General features: G+C 41.9%; 1 protein-coding gene across 4 annotated transcripts in view; it reads right to left on the bottom strand.

Moving 5' to 3' along the window:
- The window catches only part of ank1a (ankyrin 1, erythrocytic a), an 88,817-nt gene extending 65,205 nt beyond the window's left edge, over nucleotides 1–23,612 (bottom strand). For 2 of the 4 annotated variants that reach the window (XM_069139197.1, XM_069139202.1), the window contains exon 1: nucleotides 23,125–23,610. In XM_069139197.1, coding sequence (XP_068995298.1) covers nucleotides 23,125–23,250 — 126 coding nt within the window. In that variant the 5' untranslated portion in view covers nucleotides 23,251–23,610. Of the gene's footprint in view, nucleotides 1–23,124 lie in introns of all 4 variants that reach the window. The other 2 variants (XM_069139198.1, XM_069139199.1) reach the window with 2 other exon arrangements.
- Between the last annotated feature and the right edge of the window lie 409 nt (nucleotides 23,613–24,021).

The raw sequence follows: 24,021 nt of genomic DNA, 5'->3' as shown, positions 1-24,021 counted from the left end.
CAGCATTGTTGCTATAACGACCCCACATGAAACTGCCATGATGTTATCTTCAACACGACACACGCTCGCTGGATCTATTTATCGACAACAGAAACAGGAACGTTTGCACCTCCTCAACTGGTCACGGTTTGGTTTGCAAGTTAACATTAAATCGAGTCGTCCAGTGAATTTAAAAATAAAATAAAACTTGCAGCCACTGTAGCAGCTTGGCTAGTTTCCAATGGCAGGTTTTTGTGGTAAGTCCAATACAGTGACGCAGTGATTGTGACGATTCTCTCTGACCAATCAGAGATGTGCAGTGCTTGAGTACGTGACTTTTTATTGTCGGCTCTGCTTCCTAGGAACCTCGACAGAGGTGATACCAAAAATAGTACGAGGCACCAGGGACTATACACAACAGAAAATGAAGTTTTTGTCACTCTGTAATATCCGGTAATGACGCATGGTGCTGGCTGTAGGTGTGAATTGACCCAAAAGTCAACCTTATGTTTAAAAATTATATGACAGAAAACTAATTGGCTGACAGTGCTCTTTTGAAAAAGTTTACTTCCACTAAAGTGAATCCATTTTATGCTGTCAGAGTAACAGTCTGAACAGTCTGGAGGTTATGAGGGTAATCTAGGTGATGAAACGTTCCAGCAAACTGTGCGTAAATACCGTCTTGTTCTGATCTCTCGGTACCTTTTTTCCTCCTGAGAGTTCATGTCTGTTCCAGTTCTTTAACACCGCCTATAAACCTGCAGAGACATTGGGATCGTAGCCTTGGGGAAAAACATGCCAACTGAGTTCATGTACACTTCAAAATAAAAGTTGAATGTGTTAAACAAACCCTCGAGATTCTTCTTTTCTGGAGGATCAAACAGTTAATCTGTATGAAGATTGCAGTTCCTGCTTTTTGTGGTTTACAGACAAATGCAAATCACTTGCAAAGGTAAAAACCTACAAAATCTCAACCCACACTGTCACTCAACATCTAAATTAACTTTCTTCGTGCATATTTTGACGAGAAACCCATCCAATAAGAAGTCCCTACAGCAACACCTGTAGCCTGAGAAAAACACACTTCTGTTCTCACAAAGCATGCGTTCCCTTTCCAAATGAGACACGAGAAGTCCCTGACCCTCAGCAAAGCCCTCTGAAACAGGAAGAGAGCACTTGAGTTTGGATTTGATGAGTGAGAGCGGCTCAAGGGGGCTGTCGAAGCTGAGAACATATAAAGAAGCACACATGGAAAGGCTGGGGTCATTTCAAAGACTAAAGAGAAAGAAAAACAGAAGAGGGTAAAAAAAAAAAAAAAATGTGAGCATCTTGAAAAGTAGAGCTGAACAGAAATGGAGAAGAGAAGTACAAAAGAGAGAGGAGAGGAGAGAGCAGAGAGGTTTGGATATGATGAGAGCGAACATTGTAAGTGAAGCTGTACACGATGAGAGGGGTCAAGGAGGAGGAAAAAAGAGGCAAGTGAAAAGGTGATACATTGTTGGCTCTACTGAGGGAACAAGTTTGTACTTGGAGGCCCAATGTGTGGGAAAATCCTTTCAAAAATTTAGAATAAATTATCATCAGCGAGAGGTGGGCTACAGGAGACAAATATTTTGGACGAAAGTAAGAACCGGCAAATCAACAATTTGTTTGGTAATTCGAAATGAGACAGGATACAGCATACTCTGGAAAAAGCACAAGCTGCTTTTGGAAATATCTTAGACATGGTACAACAAAACACCAACATCCCTTTTGTGCAATAATCAAAGCAGGAATGTCCCATTCAATGAAGGTGCTGAATAAGAATACAGTGAAACCATTTCAGCAGTGTCAAGATGGATGTTTGATATGAATTCAACATCTAACGTTATTCTTCACTGTACAGGTTTTCAAAAGAGCAGCCCCATGAAGGACACCCTATTGTGTAAAAACGTTTGCTGCACTATGCTCACCAAAAAGGACGACGGGGCACGCACTGCTTTCAGAGTGCTGAATGCATAGAACCACCTCAAAAAAATAGTCTCATCAGCTTGTAAAAACAAAACAAAAAAAACAGCCTATAACAAGAACAATACCTCAAAATAGTTTCCACCTTTGACAGCATGTTGGCTGCCATTTTGAATAAATGGAGCATGAAGGAGGGATGAACAGCCAAGAAGTGTTGAAGCTGGATACCCACCACCCAACGCCCTTCTCAATCTGCCTCACCCACCCACCTCCCACCTCCCCCCCTCCCTTTGTCTGTTTATTTCTTTTTTAAATTCATGAATTCCGGCTCGGTCATGCTGCGTTATTAATCTCTGTCAAACTCGTCCTTCTGCCGGTGACACTCGACATGTGTTCTCACACTGGTACTCTTCAGCTCCGACAAACGTGTCCGCCGTGTTTCATCAGCTTTGGTGTTCATGCAACGTAAAGGGCGTGTACACCAAACGTGTACTGCACGGTGCATCGCCTATAATGAGCGCAAATAGAAATATATATTCGTATGCATGTATTTAAAGCCAACTTAAAGTAAATGTATGGTGATATACTATTGAAAGAGTGCATGGAAGAAAAAAAAAATGGATTGATCCTATCAGTTCAGTATTGCCTGTGTAGCTGATGTCTGTGCACGATAGAGCAACGTTAACCTTTAGCGACTTGACACTGTCTATATAATTTATTTCAGTCCATTCAACAATCAAATCCTCAGTATTCTTTGAACTATTTGTCTTTAACAGTTTTATCATGTCAAAAATGATTAAAAAAAAAAGCATTGTTTTCTCATGATTTTCTACAAACATATTTGATGAAGTATACTCAACAAGACCTTTATTAGGAAAAACTCGACAAACTCTAATTCATTCAATAATCCAATCAGCCAATCGCATGACAGCAGCGCAATGCATTGAATCCTGAGAAACAGGTCGGTTAAGTTCACATCGACAACAGAATGAGGAAAAATGTGACCGTGGCCTAAAGGTTCGTACCAGCCAAGCTGGTTCGAATATTTTTTAAACTGCTGATTTCCTGGGATTTTCACGCACAACAGTCTTTACTTAGAATGGTGCTAAAAACATCCAGCGAGCAGCAGGTCTCCGGACGGAAAGGCCTTGTTGATGAGAGAGTTTAAAAGAGAAATGACCACAATGGCTCGAGCGCACATAAAATGCTCCAGTAAAGGCTGTTTTCCTTCCGGTTCCGTGTCCGACGCGTTCCGTCTCCGACGCGGCTGCCGAGTGAATCGCCGCCATTAAAGTCAATGCTTCATATGCCACCGGCTGCGTCACGCTGCTCCGCTAAAGATAGTCGGCGAGTCTATTTCTGACGAAAACCGCGGCAAACTCCAATAGAGCAGATCGGCCGGGCAGGAAGAAGCAACACAGCACTCTCAATTTGGACAAGAAATGCATTCTCCTCCTGCTGCAGACACGGTGTGTGAAATAGTTACACATTGACGAGGAGGATTCACCTTTTTAATGACTAAAACACAGCAGTCTGTATTAACTTTATCTGTGGCTGCAGCACAAAGTAGGAAATGACAACAATAACCATAAAACGGACGGGGAAAAAAAAAAAAAAAAAAAGGGAACGATAGCAGGACAGAAATCAAGGAAACATGACCAAATGAGGAAGGAAGGTAAAAAGGCAAAACGCTCCGCGTCCGACACACCACCGGTGGAATATGAAGCTGCACAGAGGACGCGACAAAGTCACGTCGCACACGAGACGTGATGAACACGTCTTCAGAGGAATAAGCGGGAAACTCTTCCCGACTGCACGTGAGCTGAAAAGCATCTCGGGATGCACAAAACATTGAACCGTGAGGAAGATGGGCTACAACAGGACAATGACCACAGCGGGTCAGGTGGCGCTGTTGTCTCGCTGTTCCTTACGCTGCGTTCAACCAGGGTTATATTTACCGTGCACACGCGAGGAGTCCATATGAACGGCCCCCCTCGTGGTGTTCACGACGTCGGAACTCAAGATTTTCTAGAAGCCTCGAGTTCACAAGTGACGTGTTTGTTGGCGTTCACGGAAATGGCGGAGGCTGCAGGAGTTCAATTTTTGCTGGATATATTTTTAGTCATGTAGAGTTTGCCTTCATAACTTGGATAATAGCCCACATCTGAGGAAAATGCTGATCTTCAAAACGGCCTCATCTCTGTGTCTTTTCTTTTCGTGCATTATGTTAACCCCGTTCGGTTGCCAACTTGTTAGCCTCTGTGGCTAGACGCTGTCCATGTTGCCGTTGCCTAGCAACAGTGTTTTTACGACTTTAAGACCATTTGAACGCAGCATAAGAACAAATATAGACACAATGATGACCAGGCCTATTATGATATCTTGTAGTCACAGTAACATGACTGTGTGGGCTACAGGTTACAGGGCAGAGAAGCATAGTCCTTGATATTGGAGGCTTTTGGTGACTACAGCTATGTAAATGAACACCTGAGGCGACTGATGACGAAGAATTACGTTTTTGTGACGTTAATGAATCTGATCATTCAAAAGCAGAAGTGGAACATGATGAAGCTAGATCAGACGAGATGTGCTATGAATGGCACAGTGGTCTAGATACATCCAATTAGCTTTTGCAGAGAAGTCAGGACTGATGAGGGAATCTCAAAGTTACCTAAACTCCCTCAACCCTGCTCCTATAAATGCACCAGTCCATTTTTTTTTTTTTAAGCCAGTGATTAGTGATTAACTACTTTAGGAGGTAGAGCAGGTGTCCATGTGCACGATCTGATAGTATAAACATGAAATATATCAGTCTATACAATTAATGATTGAGTGTGCCTGCAATTGTGACAAAAATATATTTAAAAATGTTTACAGATTTCAATATATGGCTTAAAGCCTAGATTATGTGTAAGAGTGTTTAAAAAAAAGAAAAAGAACATGAGGTGACAGGGTTTTAGAGTTTTACAGAGGACAAACTGGAATTAACATAATTGTTTAGTAAGTAGAATAAAAGAGGTTCAATTAATCTCACATGATACGTGATCTTTCACATGAATAAAGCCACGTTCATGAATGTGTATGAACACGTTTACTGGCTGCAGTCCAACAGTATAATGTGCTATGTTGGAGCAGTATTAACATGCACCACGAGTTCAGGGAAACATTCTAGAAATCTCACCTGTCATCTGATAACAATACAATTTGTGTGATTCAGTGTTGTGAGAAAATACTGATAAAGAGTATTTCTATTAATAAAGTTGACATGCAGATCTGTCTCTTGTTTATTTGAAAGTTACATAAGTCTACCCTGAAAATTGTGCAAGGATAACGCCGACACACGATTGTAGGAGTGGACTCTCTCTTCTGATAAACTGCAGCAAAATGCAGCAGCTTTAATGTTTGTAGAGCTATGGTAATAAATAAAACTGAAATAAATCCAATTTATTCAGAGTATTGATACAACAGTTGGTTCATTTATGAAAATGAATAACCTTCTCGTAAATGTCTTCGTGCATCTCGAGAGCTGGAGGACGAGGCTCACCTCTCCTGCCGTTAAATCATTCATGACCCTGCAGTGCTGTGGACCACACAGTGCCAGACCTGCCTCCACCAATCTGTGTCTCCTCTCTGCTCTGACAGTACACACACACACACACACACACACACACACACACACACACACACACACACACACACACACACACACACACACACACACACACACACACACACACACACACACCGCTAGACTGTTTTAAGCTCGGCACTAAAGTCTGCCTTCCCAAACCGCAATTACAAATGCTCATCCAAGCAGGTACACACGTTCACAAGCACACAGTCAGTCAGTATGTATTTCTGTCTCCCGGCTCCTGCTTCATACCCCTGTATCCTCTGCTATCCTCAGAGGCCGTATCAATCTATCAAATATGTCTAAATCTCCTCCTGGCTCCAATAGTCCCTTTCGCTGCATGGCACTCCCCACACCATCGATCAGACTTGTGTCCATATTCATGAGCTCTGCAGAGGGTCTGGAGGGGCACGGTGGATACCAATCCTTGGTAGAGGGGGTTCCCTTAGATATTGTCATCCCTCTCTCCTGTCAGGTTTTTTTCCTCTCCTGACAAAAATGTTGAAGAGCACAGAGGAAAACTGTGCTCCAAATTCTGTTCTCAAAAATCTGCTTAAAGACATTTTTGCAGTCTTTGTGTCTTGATGTGGTTATTTATAGGAGCGACCCAAGTCTGCATCATATATTACACAGTTATGTATCTACACACTGATTTAAGGTTAAAAGTAACTGATACATTATGGAAATATTAGCACAAGCAAAAGCATTGACATAAATGATTTAGTTAATAATTATATAACATTTCATTGAGGTTTTTTTGAAAACTTGTACCAATTTTTAACCTCTTTAGTTCTTCCATCTCTGTGTCTATCAAGCCCATGAGTGAATGAGTGCAGAATATCTTAATGAATAATTGATGACTCTGCGTAACAGTATTGCAGAACAGCGTTGAATTGCTGCACTGGATCAGAGGGAGAGGCGGGTGTGAACACAGCTTGTATGTGTAGGTTCTGCACGCTCGGCTGGTATCTGGGGCAATGTGTGACTCTGTGTGTGTCGGGAAAAGATGGAGTCTTCCAGGCGTCACACACAACACAACACAATCGATTCCTTACGAGGCAAGTGGCGCGCCAAGTCCTTCACCCTTCCTGTCCTCTCAGTGTCTTGCGGATGATCTCTAAACCAACTGTCAGCCTACTGACTGCATCGCGCTGTGCTGTTAAACTGCTCAGATCTTCACCAAGTCGCAGTGAAGTGGAATATAAATGAGATCTGACCACACTCTGACCAGCAGAGGGAGCTAAGACCAGCTCATCCCTCATGAGTCCACTGCTATTAATCCATCTTTAATGAATTCATCAATCATGATCATCCCGTTTACATATATTAGATACAGTTTCTTCAGTCAATCAAGGACAAGCGTCGGGTTGGCCTGCCAGTCTACGACATTACATTTCAATTGTGGTACCACACTAATTTCTGCACAATTCTTTTTCCAACTCGTTTTGTTCTCGGACTCGTCCATGCTGTGATATATGACTGTGCAGTTATTTCTCATTCATTTTCAGGGAAACAGATGTGTGGATTACTGGTCTGAGCTGTACATTAGGTAAAAACACACATATGCATGCTTACTCACAGCCACACAGCACACGGTGTCCTTTTCACACCCAATATATTTTTGGATCACTTCCAGTTTGTATGTTTAGGTGAAGAGGGCTATGATGATGCATATATCTGGGTAAGAACAAATGTCAAATTTTTAAGTGAGAAAAAAAGAAAAACTACTAAGAGGGAAACATCTTAACAGTTTTAGGCCTCTGGTGGTTTCATGTGTCTGACAAACTTTGCAGTAAACAAGAACTCTCTGTCGGGAATACATGTTAAGCTACAGTATAAATTTGGAGAAATAATGGTTGAAAAAGAGAAAGATGACAAAAGTGCAGGAAGCTAGTCAGCAGACAACTAGTGGGGAAAAAAAAAAAAAAAAAAACACACCACTATGCCTAACAGATAATATTTTGGATTAAAACTGATAAAGCCAAATAGAGAGGATTTTCACTCAGCAGAATTGCTCGCTGCACACACAAGCCAGATTTCCACACTCACGCATACACCTCTGCTCAATATTGAGATATTCTGAGCACATTACACAACAACAGGGCTGAAGTTCAAGGATGCTACGAACATGTAAAAACAGGCATGTGCAACATAAAAAATACAGAATCGAACAACAATAAAATCCACGACCAACTAAAATCAAAATACATTTCTGTCTTGTAGGAATGCAAATGTTACATACCGAGTCAAAATAGGAGAAAGTGAACACTAAATTTAAGTGCAAATTTACGATTTAACTTGTGTTGAGGACTATATGTAGAAATGCTTTTAACATTATTATAAAATGCAATACTTTGCATTTACCTCAATATGATGGATCCAATGGAAGACCCCACAAAATATTAATCCTGCTAATTTACAAAAATTACAAGGATTTAGAGATGTGAATATGGAGCATGAGGGATGCCAGAAAGGGGTGATGGGGTGAAGGATGGGAGGTTAAAAAAAAGTGAATATGTGTTGAAGTAGATTTAGTTTCATCGACTCAGCAGAAAGCGAGAATGCAAAAACGACAAGAACGAAGTGACAGCAGTGGATGTGGGGCAAGAAAACTGATGAATGATGGGAAAACAGCAGGTGTTTTAAGGAAGTTGCTTTATGATGACCTTCAGCTTCCGGAAGAAGGACATACACAAGAGATGGAGTAAACAGGAGGGGGGCATGGATGGTGCTGCTTTTATATTTTAAACTCTAAGAAAAAAATTACATGTCTGAGCTGAGGAAAATGTCATAAAAGATTGATGAATAATAATAAATGCTAAATTACATTTAATTTAGCTGACGCTTTTATCCAAAGCGACTTACAATAAGTACATTTCAACCATGAGGGTACAAAACCCAGAACAACAAGAATCAAGAAAATACAATTTCTTCAAGAAAGCCAAACTACAAAGTGCTATAAGTAAGTGCCATTTTAAGCGCTACTAAAGTGCTACCTCAAATTCAAGTAATGTCAATTCTTCTCGGGATGCAGAAAGATGACAGACTGAGTATTTAATAGAAAGGCATTAAAAGGACTTGTTCTGCAACAGATCTTTTTTTTTTTTTTTTTAAATCACAGATGAATCTGCTGATTATTTTCTTGTTCTAAAATTCAATCATTTTGTATACTTTTTTTTTTTTTTAAAGATCTACACAACAAGCTCTCAGAAACCAAGGTGATGTCTCCAAATGTCTTATTTTGTCTGACCAACATCCCCAAACTCCAAGATATTAATGTTTTCTGTTTTTTACTAATTTTACAGTTGGTTTTGTAACAAAAAACACAATATTAACATCTAAGACATTGGAACCTTCAGCCTTTTTTTAGAGGGAAAAAGCTATTTATCTAATTCATTATTATTATTATCCTTTTTCTGTCCATCAGCTAATGGGTGAATTCTTGCAGCTCTAAGCAGGACTGCAAGACTTCCATTTTTTTTTTTTTTTTTTTTTTTAAATACACTCGAAAAATGTACATGTGTGTTTATACAAAGCAGTGAAGAGCTACAGCTTCAACACCAGACTGTGTACACATCCTAACCCTTATGAAAGTTTACAAAGATACAGCTCACATTTGTTCAAGAGATACAAACATGAGCTCTGTGAGCTTTTTATTCCACGACAGTTTCATCGCACTTCTCTACAACCGAGAACACCTTGTGGTCCAAAATCTACAACACAATCTACATTTAGAAGTGCAGGAACCGCAGCATCTTTACCCACTCAACATCTGCCACAGATTTCTTTTAAATAAAGAGAACGGGACCGACGCATAATATTGATCCAGGAGTTATTTTAGGCCCACAGAACAACCCAGAGGCTGTAATATGGTCACATAAAGAGGAAGCCACAATACACACATACAATCACTCTCTCTGCCTATCACACACACACACACACACACACACACACACACACACACACACACAAGCATTTGCGTCAGGCAGAAGCGTTCCACCAGTATGTAGGCAATTAAAGGTCTGTGCTTAAAGGGGGGAGCTGAGGCCAAAGTCACAGTGCTCTGTGCTCTGACAAACATTTTCTCTATTACCAGCAGACTAACTTTCCTGTACTGCTTCAAGCCCCTCTATACGTTCTCCTTCACTGACTCTGCAGGGAGGCAGCGGAGGAAAGGATTAAAAAAAAAACAACAACAACAACAACAAAAGTGTGGCCACATGAGCGAGAAGAAAAGGGGCGGAGGAAGTGCTACTGTATGAGTGGAATGGAAGAGGAGCAGAATGAGAAGAGATGAGGACATGAGGAATGGAGCCAAATGCAGTGTAATCAACTCCAGCCACCAATAAAAATAAATAATTCACTCATAAGACATGCCACATAATCTTTCTGGATCTGTCAGACTCTTCGTGCCCCACTGACCGAACTGGGTTGGAAAAGACAACAAAGAAAGTACACGGCGCTCAGCTTCGGTGACCTGATCCATCCGCAGTTAAGATGCATTTTCAGAGCGGCACCAGTTTGTACAGGAAAAATGAAATATGGACACGTGTGTAAGAGCATATAATGTTAGTGTGCAGGCTACAATTAAAGGACAGCGTTTGTGTCCGTGTTTGTGTCACTGGGTCTGCTGTTGGTGTTCAGCAGGGTCTGGGTAAAACACACCCACAGAAACACATTCACACACATCCAAACACATCCACACACAGAGTGTGGAGGACTTAAGGGCAGAAGATCAAAGTCTTGCACTGCTCTCCTCCAAGTCATATACAACAGAAGTTGAACTTTTTCATCCTTTAGTGAATGATTTTTTTTTTTCCACAAACAGCTTAAAAAAAAAAAATCTGTGTACATATCATGATATAGCAAGACTTTTATGACAGAAATGTGTGTTGTAGAGGCCATACAGACAGTGCGGTTACGGAGGAGTCCAGGAATATTTGAGAGCAGGAGAGGAACACAAAAGACAGTAAATAAGATGATGTCTGTTTTTCTATCATGATTAGAAGCTCCTTTGCAATAACACTAGGTGGCGACATTCAACTCTCTCAAGGAGAAGCCAACACTGTGCTGACTAAGGGCTGGCTGACAGTGGATATGTGTGTGCCAAGTCAACATACATGTGTACTTACATGTGCTCGAGGTACGGTTGACCTTGTAAAGCTGCTGCATACACGCAGATACTGCTACGGTCCCCAAGGACCTACCCCCTGCCTCTTCGATCCACACTGATTTAATGTGGAGGAGAGGGGGGGAATGCAGCTAAAGATCATCCGGACAAATGTATATTTACTGGATCAAAGGTTTTACAGATGTGTGCGGTGGAAGTTAATTATTCTATATCTACCCATTTTTCTGCCTACTGAAAACATTAGGTTGCCGTAACGGTAAAAGTGACTGATGCTCCACACACACACACACACACACACACACACACACACACACACACACCCTCTCGCTGTTGCTCACTTAATCTCTTTCGCTTCTCTCTCTAAGTATGGATCCATAGTGTTTAGCAAACTCAGAAACGAGAGAGAAAGAGAGAGAGAGAGAGAGAGAGAGAGAGAGAGAGAGAGAGAGAGAGAGAGAGAGAAGAGAGGGAGGTGTTAAGAATCGAATCCATGATCTTGCGGTGTTGCAATGTGCTGCAAGTAACTGCGGCAGAGCGCGGGAAGAGGGAAGGAGATGAAGCCTGTACTGAAGCAGGAGAATTGATTATGGGAGTGATGAAGGAATGTGCTGTAGCGGGGAGGGAGGGAGGGAAGGGGGTGGACACCTGGCTCTGCATCCGCTCATGAAAAATCTCTGGGGTCAGCCAATTAGAGGCTGGGTGACACCACTATCCTCCCAGCTAGCTAGTAAATCCTGCGCCACAAGACAACCCACGTGCCTCCATGAATGTATGAACTCACACAGAGACGCACGAATGAGCAAGACACACACACACACACACACACCGAATTTTGTTTTAAGTACATGGTGGGACTGGATGTAGTTAAACATGGCCAGTTAAGTATTTGAGCGTCCAGGGTCGCCTGCTTTAATGGCAGATGTCTCCCAGAGATTAACTGTACGTATTTTGCACCATTTGAACACAATTGAAATGACTGATGTGCATCATGACCAAAGAGGATCATAACTCCTACATGGCAGCATCCAACCTTTGACAAGACAGCTACTCACATCCGCCCAAACCTGCCCGATCCTGATGGATGACGAACGTGACTGTACCATGTTTTACTAGAAACACATTCTCTTCTACCTCTCACAGTACATACGCAGCCATGTGGATACACTTGGTTTTATTTGCCTGATTTCGACATCAGTACCTCGTTACAATTTCTGTATTAGTATAGTAATGTATTTTGTTTTTGTTTGTGGTATTCGGCTTGAAATATCTATTGCTTTTAATTTTTTTTTAAATACCCAAACCCTCTGCATAATAGACAACAACTGCTGTGAGCCGGTATGATAGAAACTACTGTCTACCAAAGCAATTTGCCCCCAGAGAGAAATGTATAAAAACCTCACCACCAAGACATCTCGGGAGCTTTTTAAGCGCTTTCCATCACAACACATAATCTTCCTCAGCAGATGGAGTTGCTCATTTGGCATAAAAATGCAAATAGATGTTCAAATTTTCTTCTTCTGAGCACTGAAAGAACTTAATGTTGGAACTGGGAGAAAGGATATTTAAATATACATTTGAACGACAAGTGGACAGCTGCATCCACTGAGGAAGATTGTGTGATAAACAAGCACGACGTTATGGTGGTATTATTAGATATTTGTCTGTTCTTAGTAGTTTCAGTCATAAATTCACAGTGAGTCTGTTTACAGCCAGACTTGCGGTTTACCCAAAATAACATTGTTTATGGAAAGAAATGTAATTACCAATGCTTTGAGCACCACAAATGAAATTCCATTTACCTCCATTGTACAGAAATGGAGCTATACATTTCAGACAAACGGTTTTCCAATCTTCGTTTTCCGGCATTGAGACTGAAGAATCTTAATTTAAAATTTGACCAATTAAAAAAATGTTTTTAAAAAAAAATTATTTTTTTTTTTTTTTTAAAGTATATATAAAAAAAAAAATACTGGGCAAAGTTTTTGCGAACAAGTTTACTTTAGAAGAGATCTGTGATACCAAATCAGAGTGTTTTTTATTGTATTATTATTGTACAATAATAATATTGTACTATTACTGTTCTTCTAGCATGTTAACACTTATTTTATAACAGTTTGAGACTGAATATAATTAGGAAAACACAAATGCAGAAAAGACTTTGTGCCTCTACACTGAATTTTGTAGTCTGAAACATAGCTGTCAGAGTAATTAACTAAAAGAATTAGTTACAGACTTTACATCCAAGGTAACTAAATAATTGTTTCCATCTGCTGCTGCAGATGTAGCATGTTCAACATAAGGTTTGTTATATGTTAAGGGCTGTCATGATAAGGTATAAGCCAAATTACAGTTTAATAATACACCTTATGAAGAAGAGGATACATTTACTGCCATTGAACGCCAGAATACAGAAATAAAAACTACATTTCTGTTTGCCGTTTAAGCTTTGTAACATTATCACGCAAAGTCCATTACTCAAGTATACGAAGAAATTACTGATAATGACAGTTACTGATAGAAATAAACAATGTACTGTGGCGCTAATACTCCACTCATGTGCCACTAAATCATAGCAGAAGGAGGCGGCCCAACGAGATGAAGTCATTAAAAAGGGCGCCAGTCAAAGCTCAAACAGTGGAAAACAACATTAAAATAGTGACAGAAGTCTGACATTTCTGTTAGTTTCATCCAGCTATTTTGGTCTTTCAAATAGATTTGTTGCAAATAAATGTGGTCAGCTCAAATAATTGCAATTAGGCGATTATGTAATAAATGTGACAGGCCTATATATGTTCTGTGTCATGTTTTGTGCCCTTACTAAAACTGTATGTGGTTTATTGGCCATCTTCCTGGAGGAGAGATCATCACTGTGCATGCTGTGTAGGAAGAGCATCAAATCAAAGTGACACCACCTTTCCCTCCAGGGGATTCAGATGAAGGGGTTTACTGAGGGCTAAGCTTTTAATAACAGGTCCATGATGCCACAACAGTGTGATGACACTGGGATTAGATGACTCAAGAAATCTGCACTCCACTAAGTAAGATTTGTCATAAGGGAGCACGCAGTGATACTCAAAGACAACAACCAAGGCCTTGCACTGTCATCATCTGTTACTCTCGACTCCTAACCATGAAAACAAACTCTGAATCTCCATCTTAAAAACCCTTCTGAGCTTCTGCAACATGTATATTGGATTTCTGGGCGCCAATTTGGGGACTATGCAGGTTTAATTTAGTCAGGAAATTCAGACTCTAATCACGAACGCAATCTTCTCTTGCACATTGCAATAAATTAATCTTTATTGTCCGCACTCAGAGAACTGGAACTTAGAATTGCAGCTGGGAAGCTATGCTACCGTAATGACTTACTGTACTGCTGGGTTTTGAATTGAATTATTTCCCTTCCCTCCGGTAGACAGAAACAAAAGAATCATCATATCAATCAGGTAAATAAGACACCAGTCATCCAATACAGAGGAAAAGGGTGCAGAGTCACCCTGGGGTCACCCACACTCCTCTGATATTTCACTCTCCTCTTTTTCTATGGCTCTACCCCTGGGCTATATTCCTTTAGTCTGAACACTCATGTTCACACCAAACACTTGCACACAATCACCAACACACATGGTGCTTCCCACACACATACAAATCGGTCCTACACTGGGATGCTCGCCTTAAACACACACACACACACACACACACACGCACTGGATCAAGAAACGCAACAATGCTTGTCAACAATGACAATACTATCATGCTGATGTTAACCGTGTATAATGTTTAGCATGCTAGCTTAGAGTGTGAGCCTGCTAGTATTCCTAACTAGCACTAAACATAAAAGTACAGCTGACTGTATGAGAGTAGTTTTGATTTAATTTGGTCATAAACCAGCTCTAGTTCAATAAAAACCAAAATAACAACCTCATAGTGGCACTAGAGGACAATTAAGATGTGAATGTCCAATTCACACCTTGTCTTTTTTAGTTCAGTAAAAGGTGGCTGGATATGCATCAACTTGTAACAAAGCCCTACATGTTATACGGACCGTTGTTTAAAGCTGAACACGCAGGACAAATGAAATCATTTTCTGCTGGGCAGAGTAGAGCAGATCAATACAGTAAATGGTAGGCTGCATATTGCAGTGGCTCCTATGGCTATCGCACATATCAGTCCAAGAGATGCTGCAGAATCTAGAGGCAGGACTCCGAGTACCTGGACATCAAACCGCACTAAGCTCCCTGTCCCACCTCCTGTCCTTTCCTTTCTCCTCTCTCATCAGCTTAAAGGGGAAGAGCTCAGGTTGAGTAACGGACACCAAAAGCTTTCCTTTTTTCACAACAAGCTGTCCGGCAATGACCTATCAAATTCCTCTCAGAAGATATCGCCTCATTCTTTCTCCTTCTCTTTCACTCTCTCTTTTATTTGGGCATGATGAGGATCCATTTCAAAAACCCTGAACTCAATTTTTTTTTTTTTTTCCAGGCAGTTACGTAACAGCTGCACTATCAGAATAACAATTGGGAGAAGAGATTAGCGCAATCGGCCAAGGAGAGAGAGAGAGACAGGAAGATGAAGGGAGGCACGAGGAGGAAAATCTAAGGAAGCCCCTCTCAATATGACACATCATTTCACGTGTTGTGGGAGGACAGGCACACACGAATGCTGCTACTCTTACATTTTTGGAGGCTTACACGAACCTCCGCTGGAGACTGATGCTTTTCTGAAAGCACTGCAGTCCTACGTGTCAATTTAGCTTCATTTACAAATCATCTGCCAGGGAACACACCAATAAATGGTCTGTGTCTCCCACGCTTATGAGGATTATCAAAATCATGCATCATGCTTTCTTTTATTACAGCAATAATAACACATAAGCAGGTGCAGACGATTGTGGCTTCAGTATTAAAATGAAAGAATGAATCGTTGCAGTGAGGATGAAACTGACAACATGGTGAGACATCTTGATCAGAAATATTTAAAAATATCCTCAGGCTTTGGAGTTTTGGGGAAGCCGAACCCCCTGCAGAGAGGGAGGGCCTGCTGGACGCTTGATGTTATTTTGCTCGTGTTTATTTTATCATTCTTTCTTTTACTAACAAAGAATGGATACCATATTCTCCTCTCTAATGAATCTGGTAAGGGTGTGCTTTAAAAATCACTCAGTGTCTACTCGCTCATAAATAAAGACCCGCTATTGCTCTGGTAAAGAGAGACGGGGGGAGAGGGGAGGGGGGGTTATGGGTTGGTGAATTGGCCTCACGTGCGCTCTTTCCGTTCCCGCTTTAATTAAGGCAGAGTAGGCTGCGGCTGCAGCCCCAGGCTAGCCTGCCCCTGCAGCACTTAGAGCCAAGAATTGGACTCTGTGAGACTCATTCCCAGGTTCCATCAACATAAGCGAGTACCTCAGCAAGGCCTGCTGAGTCATCTGTCTGAGGGGTTCCACAGGGCCACCGGGGCCGCAGCCACACACACACACAGACGTACGATATGGGAATCATTAACACACACAGACAAGAGTGAAGTTTGAACAAAGAAAATTGAGATGAGTAGACTGCTGATTGGTTAAACTGGTGATGTTTCACAATGTCTTATGACAACAGGTTGCCAAACACAAAATCCAAGATATACACTCAGTGAGCAATTTACTAGGACCAAGCAGCAGTGCATAAAATCATGCAGATACAGGTCAGGAGCTTCCATTCATGTTTTATGTAAACATCAGAAAAATGTGATCTCGCTGTCTTTGACTGTGGCATGAATGTTGGTGCCAGCCGGGCTGGTTTGACTATTTCTGAAACTGCTGATCTCCTGGGATTCTCAACACAACAGCCTCTAGAGTGTACTCGGAAAGGCGCTGAAAACAAAAAAAAAACATCCAGTGAGTGACAGTTCTTCGGACAGAAATGACTTTTTGATGAGAGAGGTCAGATGAGAATCCCCAGACTGGTTGCAGCTGACAGAAAGGCTACGGTACCCCGGATGACCACTCTCCACAACAGTGGCGATCAGAAAAGACAAGCATCTTAGAATGCACAACACGTCCAGTCTCAAGGCAGATGGGTTCGACGCATGTCAGCCAAGAGCAGAAGTGCAATGCTGCAGCGGACAAAGTCTGGACAGTTCAAGACCGGACAAAAGGTATGTTCTCCAAGTGCAATCAATCATCTCTGAAATGCCCGTCTGAGTACTGTTGCCGATCATGTGCATTGCTTTGAGGCCACAGTTCACCATCCTGTTCGTAGCATTGAACCTCGTCACAAAGCTGCGTCAAACTGTTTTTGTTAACATGACAATGAGCTCACGAACATGCACCTGAATAATCTGTAGAACGTACGTGATGTACAGTAATTACGTCAACATGGAACAAAATCTTAAAGGAATGTTTCCGACGTCGCGTTGAATCCGAAAGAACTGAGGCTGTTTGGAGAGCAAAAGGGAAAACCTAACCACCATTAGTTTGGTGTTTCTTATAAAGTTCTGGGTGAGTGCAAGTAGAAGTGCAATTAAACACAGTTATCCAGTCACTCCCCAAAACCCTAGCTGCACACCAGTGAGAGGTAAACTCTATTTTTCTCTTTAAGAACAGGAAGTAAATGTTCACATGAGAGTTTAAACAAACAATTCAAATTTTAGAAAACACATTGATATGTAGCTTAGCTGACCGCAAAGACAGGAAACGGGGAATTGGCTACTGTGGCTGTTAAAAGTCTGTATTCCAGCAATTTAAATGCTCACTAATGAATTTGTTGTACCTTAATTTGTTTTGAAGTGTTAAAAACGCATGTTTAAAGTTTATAGTTGGTTGTGCTGGACTATTTTTTTGCGAGTGACAATAATTTCCTGAAGTCTTGTCTTTACCTCGAGTTTGTCGACCAGAGAGTCCGGGTAGTTATTTCTCAAGTCACACCCCCAAGAGTTTAAGTTGTATCTACTCTCACATCGTCGGCTAGAAAGGGAATCGTCATATTCTCAAAATTTCAAGATATTTTTAATATCACACAGATTACTTGGTTTTGAAGAGGGCTCAAACAGATGTAGATGCATGTTTGGAGCATTCAGGGCACCTTGATTGATAGGTGTCACAGACTATCACTCTCAGATTATGTTGTTCCATTCAGCTCCAACAAAGCTCCAAACTGGGATTTTCTGGCTCCAAGCATCTGACATGACAGTGATGAGTCGTCTACTTCCCTTAGAAACCTATCGCTGAGATTACATGTTTAATTAAATATGCTTTACTTTGACCACAGTATCCAGGGTACAGGTAAGCAGGGCAGATGAGCAGACAGGTGCTAGAGTTGGCTCTGATGCGCTTAGTCACTGCTGCAGCGCCTCTAATCCACTGCACCAAAGCTGAACACACACACACACACACACACACACACACACACACACACACACACACACACAGTCATATACACATCAACACAGCATCAACACCTAGACAGCACTACCGTACCAATCAGTCTCAGACACCGATACATTAACCTCAGTGAAAGCTCAGCTTCCTGTTGAGGCAGGGAGGGTAAGAGATTTTGGAAGGCAGACGGAGACAAGACTGGAATGCTGATCTCCCGCTGCCTCTTGTGTTTTGTATGAAGATGGAGATTGAGGACTTGGATAGTACATCCAACATTGCAGCGTTGACGCGCAGCCATATCAGCCGCACAATCCTGCACCACTGTTGCTTTTTTTTTTTGAGCAACTCTATGCAGCTGAATTTTACTCCTCACAAGCCTGATGGACTGCTACACATTTGCAGAGTGCAAGACAATCTACAGCAACAAAGGAGCAATAGTGCATCCTGACCGGACCTATTGTATTGATGAGTCTGCATACCAGCACCACTGATGGGTCAGTCCTCAGCTACCACAACGCTTCTCTGCACTTCAAGAGCCTCACCAGCCAAAAGCCCTGTGTAGACACTAATGCTGCTTTTAGTAACACCACACAGACTTTTACACAGACTCCTGTTATTCTCATGAACTTGGGATACTTCTATGAACACAGTATTATTGACCCACAATGATTATTCAATTAGTAAATTATAAGAAAATGAATCAGCAACTTTTTATGATCAATTTATAATTCAAATCATGTGAAGAAAACTGTACAATATTTGATGGGGCCAGCTTCTCAAACGTGCGAATGAGCTTTTTCTTGGTTTTACATTATAAAAAATGTGTTGCCTTTGGGTTTTGAATTGTTGTTTGGACAAAACAAGACGTCTGCTGATCACCTCACGCTCGAAGAAACTGCAACAGACATTTTCACCGTTTTTTGTTTTGCTTTAGAGACGAAACATTCTATAAAAAGAAAATAATTCCCAGAGTGATAGATCATGAAATGAATGACGCCAGTGAAGAATAACAACGGGAAGCAGCTTTTGTTCGAGCAGTCTACAGCTATTCATTTACTGTCAACAAAGGGCGTCAAATTTACATTCAGACGTGGATGTAGATTATAATTTGTGTTGCTACCTTTAGAGATCAAAGATCCAAGATCAAAACTAGTGATGGACAGATGAGTCAATCAATCATTTACTTGAACAATCAAAAATGAATAAATCCGTAACAATTTTTCTAATCGATCGTTACCGTTTTTAAAGTTAAAAACTCACTGGTTGCAGATGAACAAATGTTTGTAGTTTAAATTTGTCTTCAGTGACAGTACACACAAAAAGGGTATTGATTGGACAAAATAAGAAAATAGAAAAAAAACATCCCCAGATGTATTTATAGCAATACTGACTAAAACAGAAAACTCATCCAAGCTCCAACCAAGTGAGCGAAAGCAAATGACACCAGAGAGAAATCCATATTGTTATTAATATTATCCATATTCATGGCCACAGAAATACTGCTCTGAACATACATCCTGAATGGTACCATTGGATTTGTGACACACTCTGGGGGTTTACCAAATAATGATCCCATACTGTAGCACTACGACAACTGGACGCAGTTCTCTAAATGGTCATAAAGAGTCCAACTGATATCATTTTATGACTGTTAATTCCAACAACAACACAAATTGATTGTGATTTTTTTTTTTGCTAGGAAATTGTAATCAGAAGTTACATTTTAAACTTAACTCTGCTGATGTGTCTTTGCATTAATGCCATGATATCTTATTGTAATGAACAACTAGCGAAAGAGTCTGATTATATTTGAACATTTGCCATGTGGTCTGTTCACAATACTACTAGTCGTTTTACATTTGACTCAAAGCACATCAAAAATTATTTAAAAAAATAATTGTTTTGACCAAATTTAAAAAAAAAAAAAAAAAAGCCACCAAAATGAAGATGGTGATATGTTAGGTATTCAAGAATGACACTAATAAAACGGAATAACCAAATGACGCAGCACGGGAGTGTTTTCAAGCTTTAAAATGTCTGTTTCAGTAAATTCCCAGGGAACCCGATAGCCGAGTGGTTAAGGTGCCTACTACATGGGTGCATATGCTCTGAACAGCAAGTTCCTGGATCAATTACCCGCTGGCCGGACTTTACTGCATGTCGTTCTCCTACTCTCTTCCCACATGATTCCTGTCCATCTCCACTGTCACTATCAAATCCGGATCTAAAGAAGCCACAAAAATGACCATGACCTTGGAACAATTGAACTCAAACTAATTATGCACACAGCCTGAAATGAAAACTGCACTAGATACATGTTGTCCGTCGTGATGATGTAAGACAAACAATACAGCACGTCATGCTTCAGGGCCATTGTAACCAGGTGAACCATTTCACATTACAGCAGCTTCAGATGTGGACACAAACGCACGTGTAGAATGGAGGTGAAAATAGGTGCTGACCGGGACAATAGGGCTTTGTTCACATCCTGACAATGCCCATTTTTCAAGAGGCGCAAACTCATCAATAAAAGTAATTTGAGGACAACATTACCCACTGCTCAGCAACTGACCTGTGCTGTATAATGCCACTACACCATGGAGTCAATTAAAATGGCGACTTGTTAGTTTTATGACTCTGGACATTCATCAGTGGACACAGATTTGTGTCCCTGCAGGGAAAGAATCATCGTGTACCACACCAACATATATCAGCCACAACTGATAGATTAAAGGGATGAAAACAGCTGAGAGAATAAATAGTGTGGTCATCAAATTAAGTTATGTCTTCAAATGATTCATTAACATGATTCAATAAAAATGTAAATAAGCATTTTGACTCCCAGCTGGCATCCCTATAGAGACCACAATATTCATTAGACCCAAGTGGATCAAAAGTCCATCTGACACTGTCACCCCTTTAGAGCAGGAGTGATTTTTCAAATTATTACTGAAAGCACATCACTACTGTGGGATAGATGATTGAAGAAGGAAAGAAGGAAACTGGGGGCATTACGTAACAAAAGTCTGGTTTGCCGGCAACAAAATGATACCAACAAACATTGGTGAGTGTGAGTGTTAAATGCTCTAAAATAAAAGACGTGGTTGTGTGACCTTGCCTCAGAGGATAGGGACACTACCTACAGGGTAGGTCAATGCAAAAGACAGACGATGGAGCGACCAGAAAACAGGTGTTGAGTGGCAAACAAAGAAAAGAGCCAAGTATGATGACAGTTTGTCAAGAATCAGGCAAAATAAGGAAACGCAATGAGTCACTTTATGGGTTACAGACTGCAGAAATTGAATAGCTGCAGGCATCAGAGAGGAAACAAAGAAAATAAGAGAGAGAATTCCCCCAGTATTAACAGCTGCTCCAGAAACCAGGAATGACTGTAAGCCGGTGTTAAAAAAAGGAAGAGAGGTTGGGAGGGGGAGCTGGAGGGGAGTCAGGAAGCTTATTTGAAAGACTTAAGCTGCATGGTTACGTAAGTGATATGGGATCCTCTGAAACCATACCCTTTCAGTCAACGTTGGACTGCATTAGCACCCTCACCAGAAATCTCCTCCCCATCTCATCCATACTGTTTCCAGCTGCAGGCTTTCTCTTCTTGAGCCTGGTCTTTCCAGACATGCACAGATTTGCATTTATGCACATGGATAATAGACACACGCACATACACATAGACACACACACACACACACACACACACATATATATATATATACACACACCACACAGAGTCATCTCTGGAGTGGTTTTCACACTCGGACTGTTTAAACCCGAGAGCACAAGCTTAATAAGACCTGCCTCCTAAGGAGTTTAGAGGAGAAGAATACGATACAACTTTAACCCAGGAGTCACTGGCTCATGTCAGTCATTGCAGACAGAGAGGTGCCATGTGTGTCTCCGTGACGAATGCATTGGGTCTGACTCTCCAACAAGAGTTGAGGAGCGAATCCGTGGTGGCAGAAATCCACTCAGGTGCATCTGAGTCATGCCACCTCTTTTCGTGCCCTTTTTTATTTTCTTCCTTTTATTTTGCACAAATATACTTAACCTCGTCACCCTTGCTATGTATGGCACAGAAAAAGAAAGAAAAATCAAATCCCTATACTGGCCTTATAACCCTGCCTCCCCTCTTTGGGAAAGTGGAAGCTGTACTGTGTTTCTGTCCATAACACTGTCTCTACTGCATCAGCATCAGATTGGTTTACAGCCAGCCTGGCACAGATCAGGCTCACAGGGCGGCTGGACTCGGTTACTGAGGACCAATTTCCCACCAATACACAATTTGCGGATGACTCATTTTCATTAATGAGTTTAAGCGAAATGCGACAAGCGGCCAGAGGAATAAAGAAGACTGGATGATATGTCACTGCAATCGCTCGCTGGCGGAGCAGAGATTTATTGTTTACAACGAAACCTTGCCGGTTGTTCCAGCTCTGCCGGGTACTTCTCGGTCAGACAGAAGCCTGCAGGTAATACTCTGCAGTCATTACAATACCACACAGACCAGAGGGAGGGAAAAAAAAAAAAAAAAAAACACGGGAGAAGAGAGCGGTCTGTTGCAGAAACAAGCGAGCTTACTGTCCTCACGGAAGATTAGTGCCATCGTGAAATTGTTCTCACCAACAGCTTACTGCAGTGTGAAAACAAGGAAAGAGACTGAGAGCGGGCACGAGACAGAAATGTGAAGAGGGACTGAGACACGGTGAGAGGTAGAGTACTACGCTGCCTTATCAGACGACTCAGACAGGACAGTCAATAAAGCAGGTATAAAGCAGTCAAGAGGAGGAGAGCATGCAGTGTGTTGTACTGTTTCCCCGTGTCTGTGTGCACAGAACATACATGTGTGCCAGGGAGACTGTGTACACGCAGTAGAAACACGCTCATGACGGAGTTTCCATGTGTGCCCTGGCACCCCCGACCACAGCATAGCATGACAGAGAAAGAAGGGGGGGGCGTCTCAACCTTCCTGCCCCCCTCTCCAGCCTCCCCTCCACCCCCCCCCCCCGCCTCCCTCCATCCCACCACCACCCCACCCCTGACTACCCCACTTGTGAATACTCCCAGTACCTTGCGCTTTTTATCCCGTGAGCGACTCCTCTTTTTGACCCTCTCCTCCTCCTTCTCTTTGCGCTCCTGCTCTAACTGGGCTTCTAAATCCTTGTTCTTGCGGAGATGTTTGGCCGCTTGTGCCATGGCGCTGGTAGTGGGGGTCTGGACGGCGTTGTCGTGTCCAGATCTTACAGCGGCGGTCTGCGAGGCGACGGTGCCGGGACTTCTACCTGGTGCGGGCCAACACTAGCGCTGCTGCGTGCTCCTCTGTGGCCCTGCAGAGTCTGCGAGCGTGCTCATCCTCTGCCTCCTCCTCCTCCTCCTCTTCAGCAGTGCAGTCACACACACACTGGCAGTCCTCAGCCGTCTGCTATGGGATCCTACTGCAGCGAAGCTCTCTTCTCTCTCCCTCTCTCTCCCTCTTTCTCTTCTCGCTCTTCTCTCTTCTCTGCTCTCTCTCTCTCTCTTGCTCCCTCTCCTCTCTCCTCTCTCCAATGCTTGCACACTCTCCCGCTCTCTCACTTCCTCTGTTCAATTTTCTGCTGCTCCTCTCTCTGGTCTCCCTCCTTCCCTGTGCAGAAGAAGAGGGATAATCACAGTGAACAAACAGGTCTTCCTTCTTTTTCAGTTGTTTCCTTTCTCTACATATCCCCTTCTTTAACATGCTGTTAAACTGCTTCGACCCCCGCCCCCTCCCTCCCGTCCCATCACCAAAGATTAAAAAGGGATAAACTGACAGTCAGTTGAGAAATAGCTTGAGCAGCTTTACATCAAAGTCAGCTCACATTGCATTGATTTTGTTTCCTTTTCCTGTATTTAATTTCTCAGTATCACATATTCCTGCTGTGTGTCCATCTGTGTAGGATCGCGAGGCTGCACAGGGAACCCATCATCACCACAGCCAATCACACCATC

The sequence above is a fragment of the Embiotoca jacksoni genome, unplaced genomic scaffold (genome assembly GCF_022577435.1).
Source record: "Embiotoca jacksoni isolate LCO1_2020_lvr unplaced genomic scaffold, fEmbJac1.0.p SCAF_8, whole genome shotgun sequence".
In the NCBI taxonomy this organism is placed as follows: domain Eukaryota; kingdom Metazoa; phylum Chordata; class Actinopteri; family Embiotocidae; genus Embiotoca; species Embiotoca jacksoni.
This window is presented reverse-complemented; position numbering and strand designations above follow the sequence as displayed.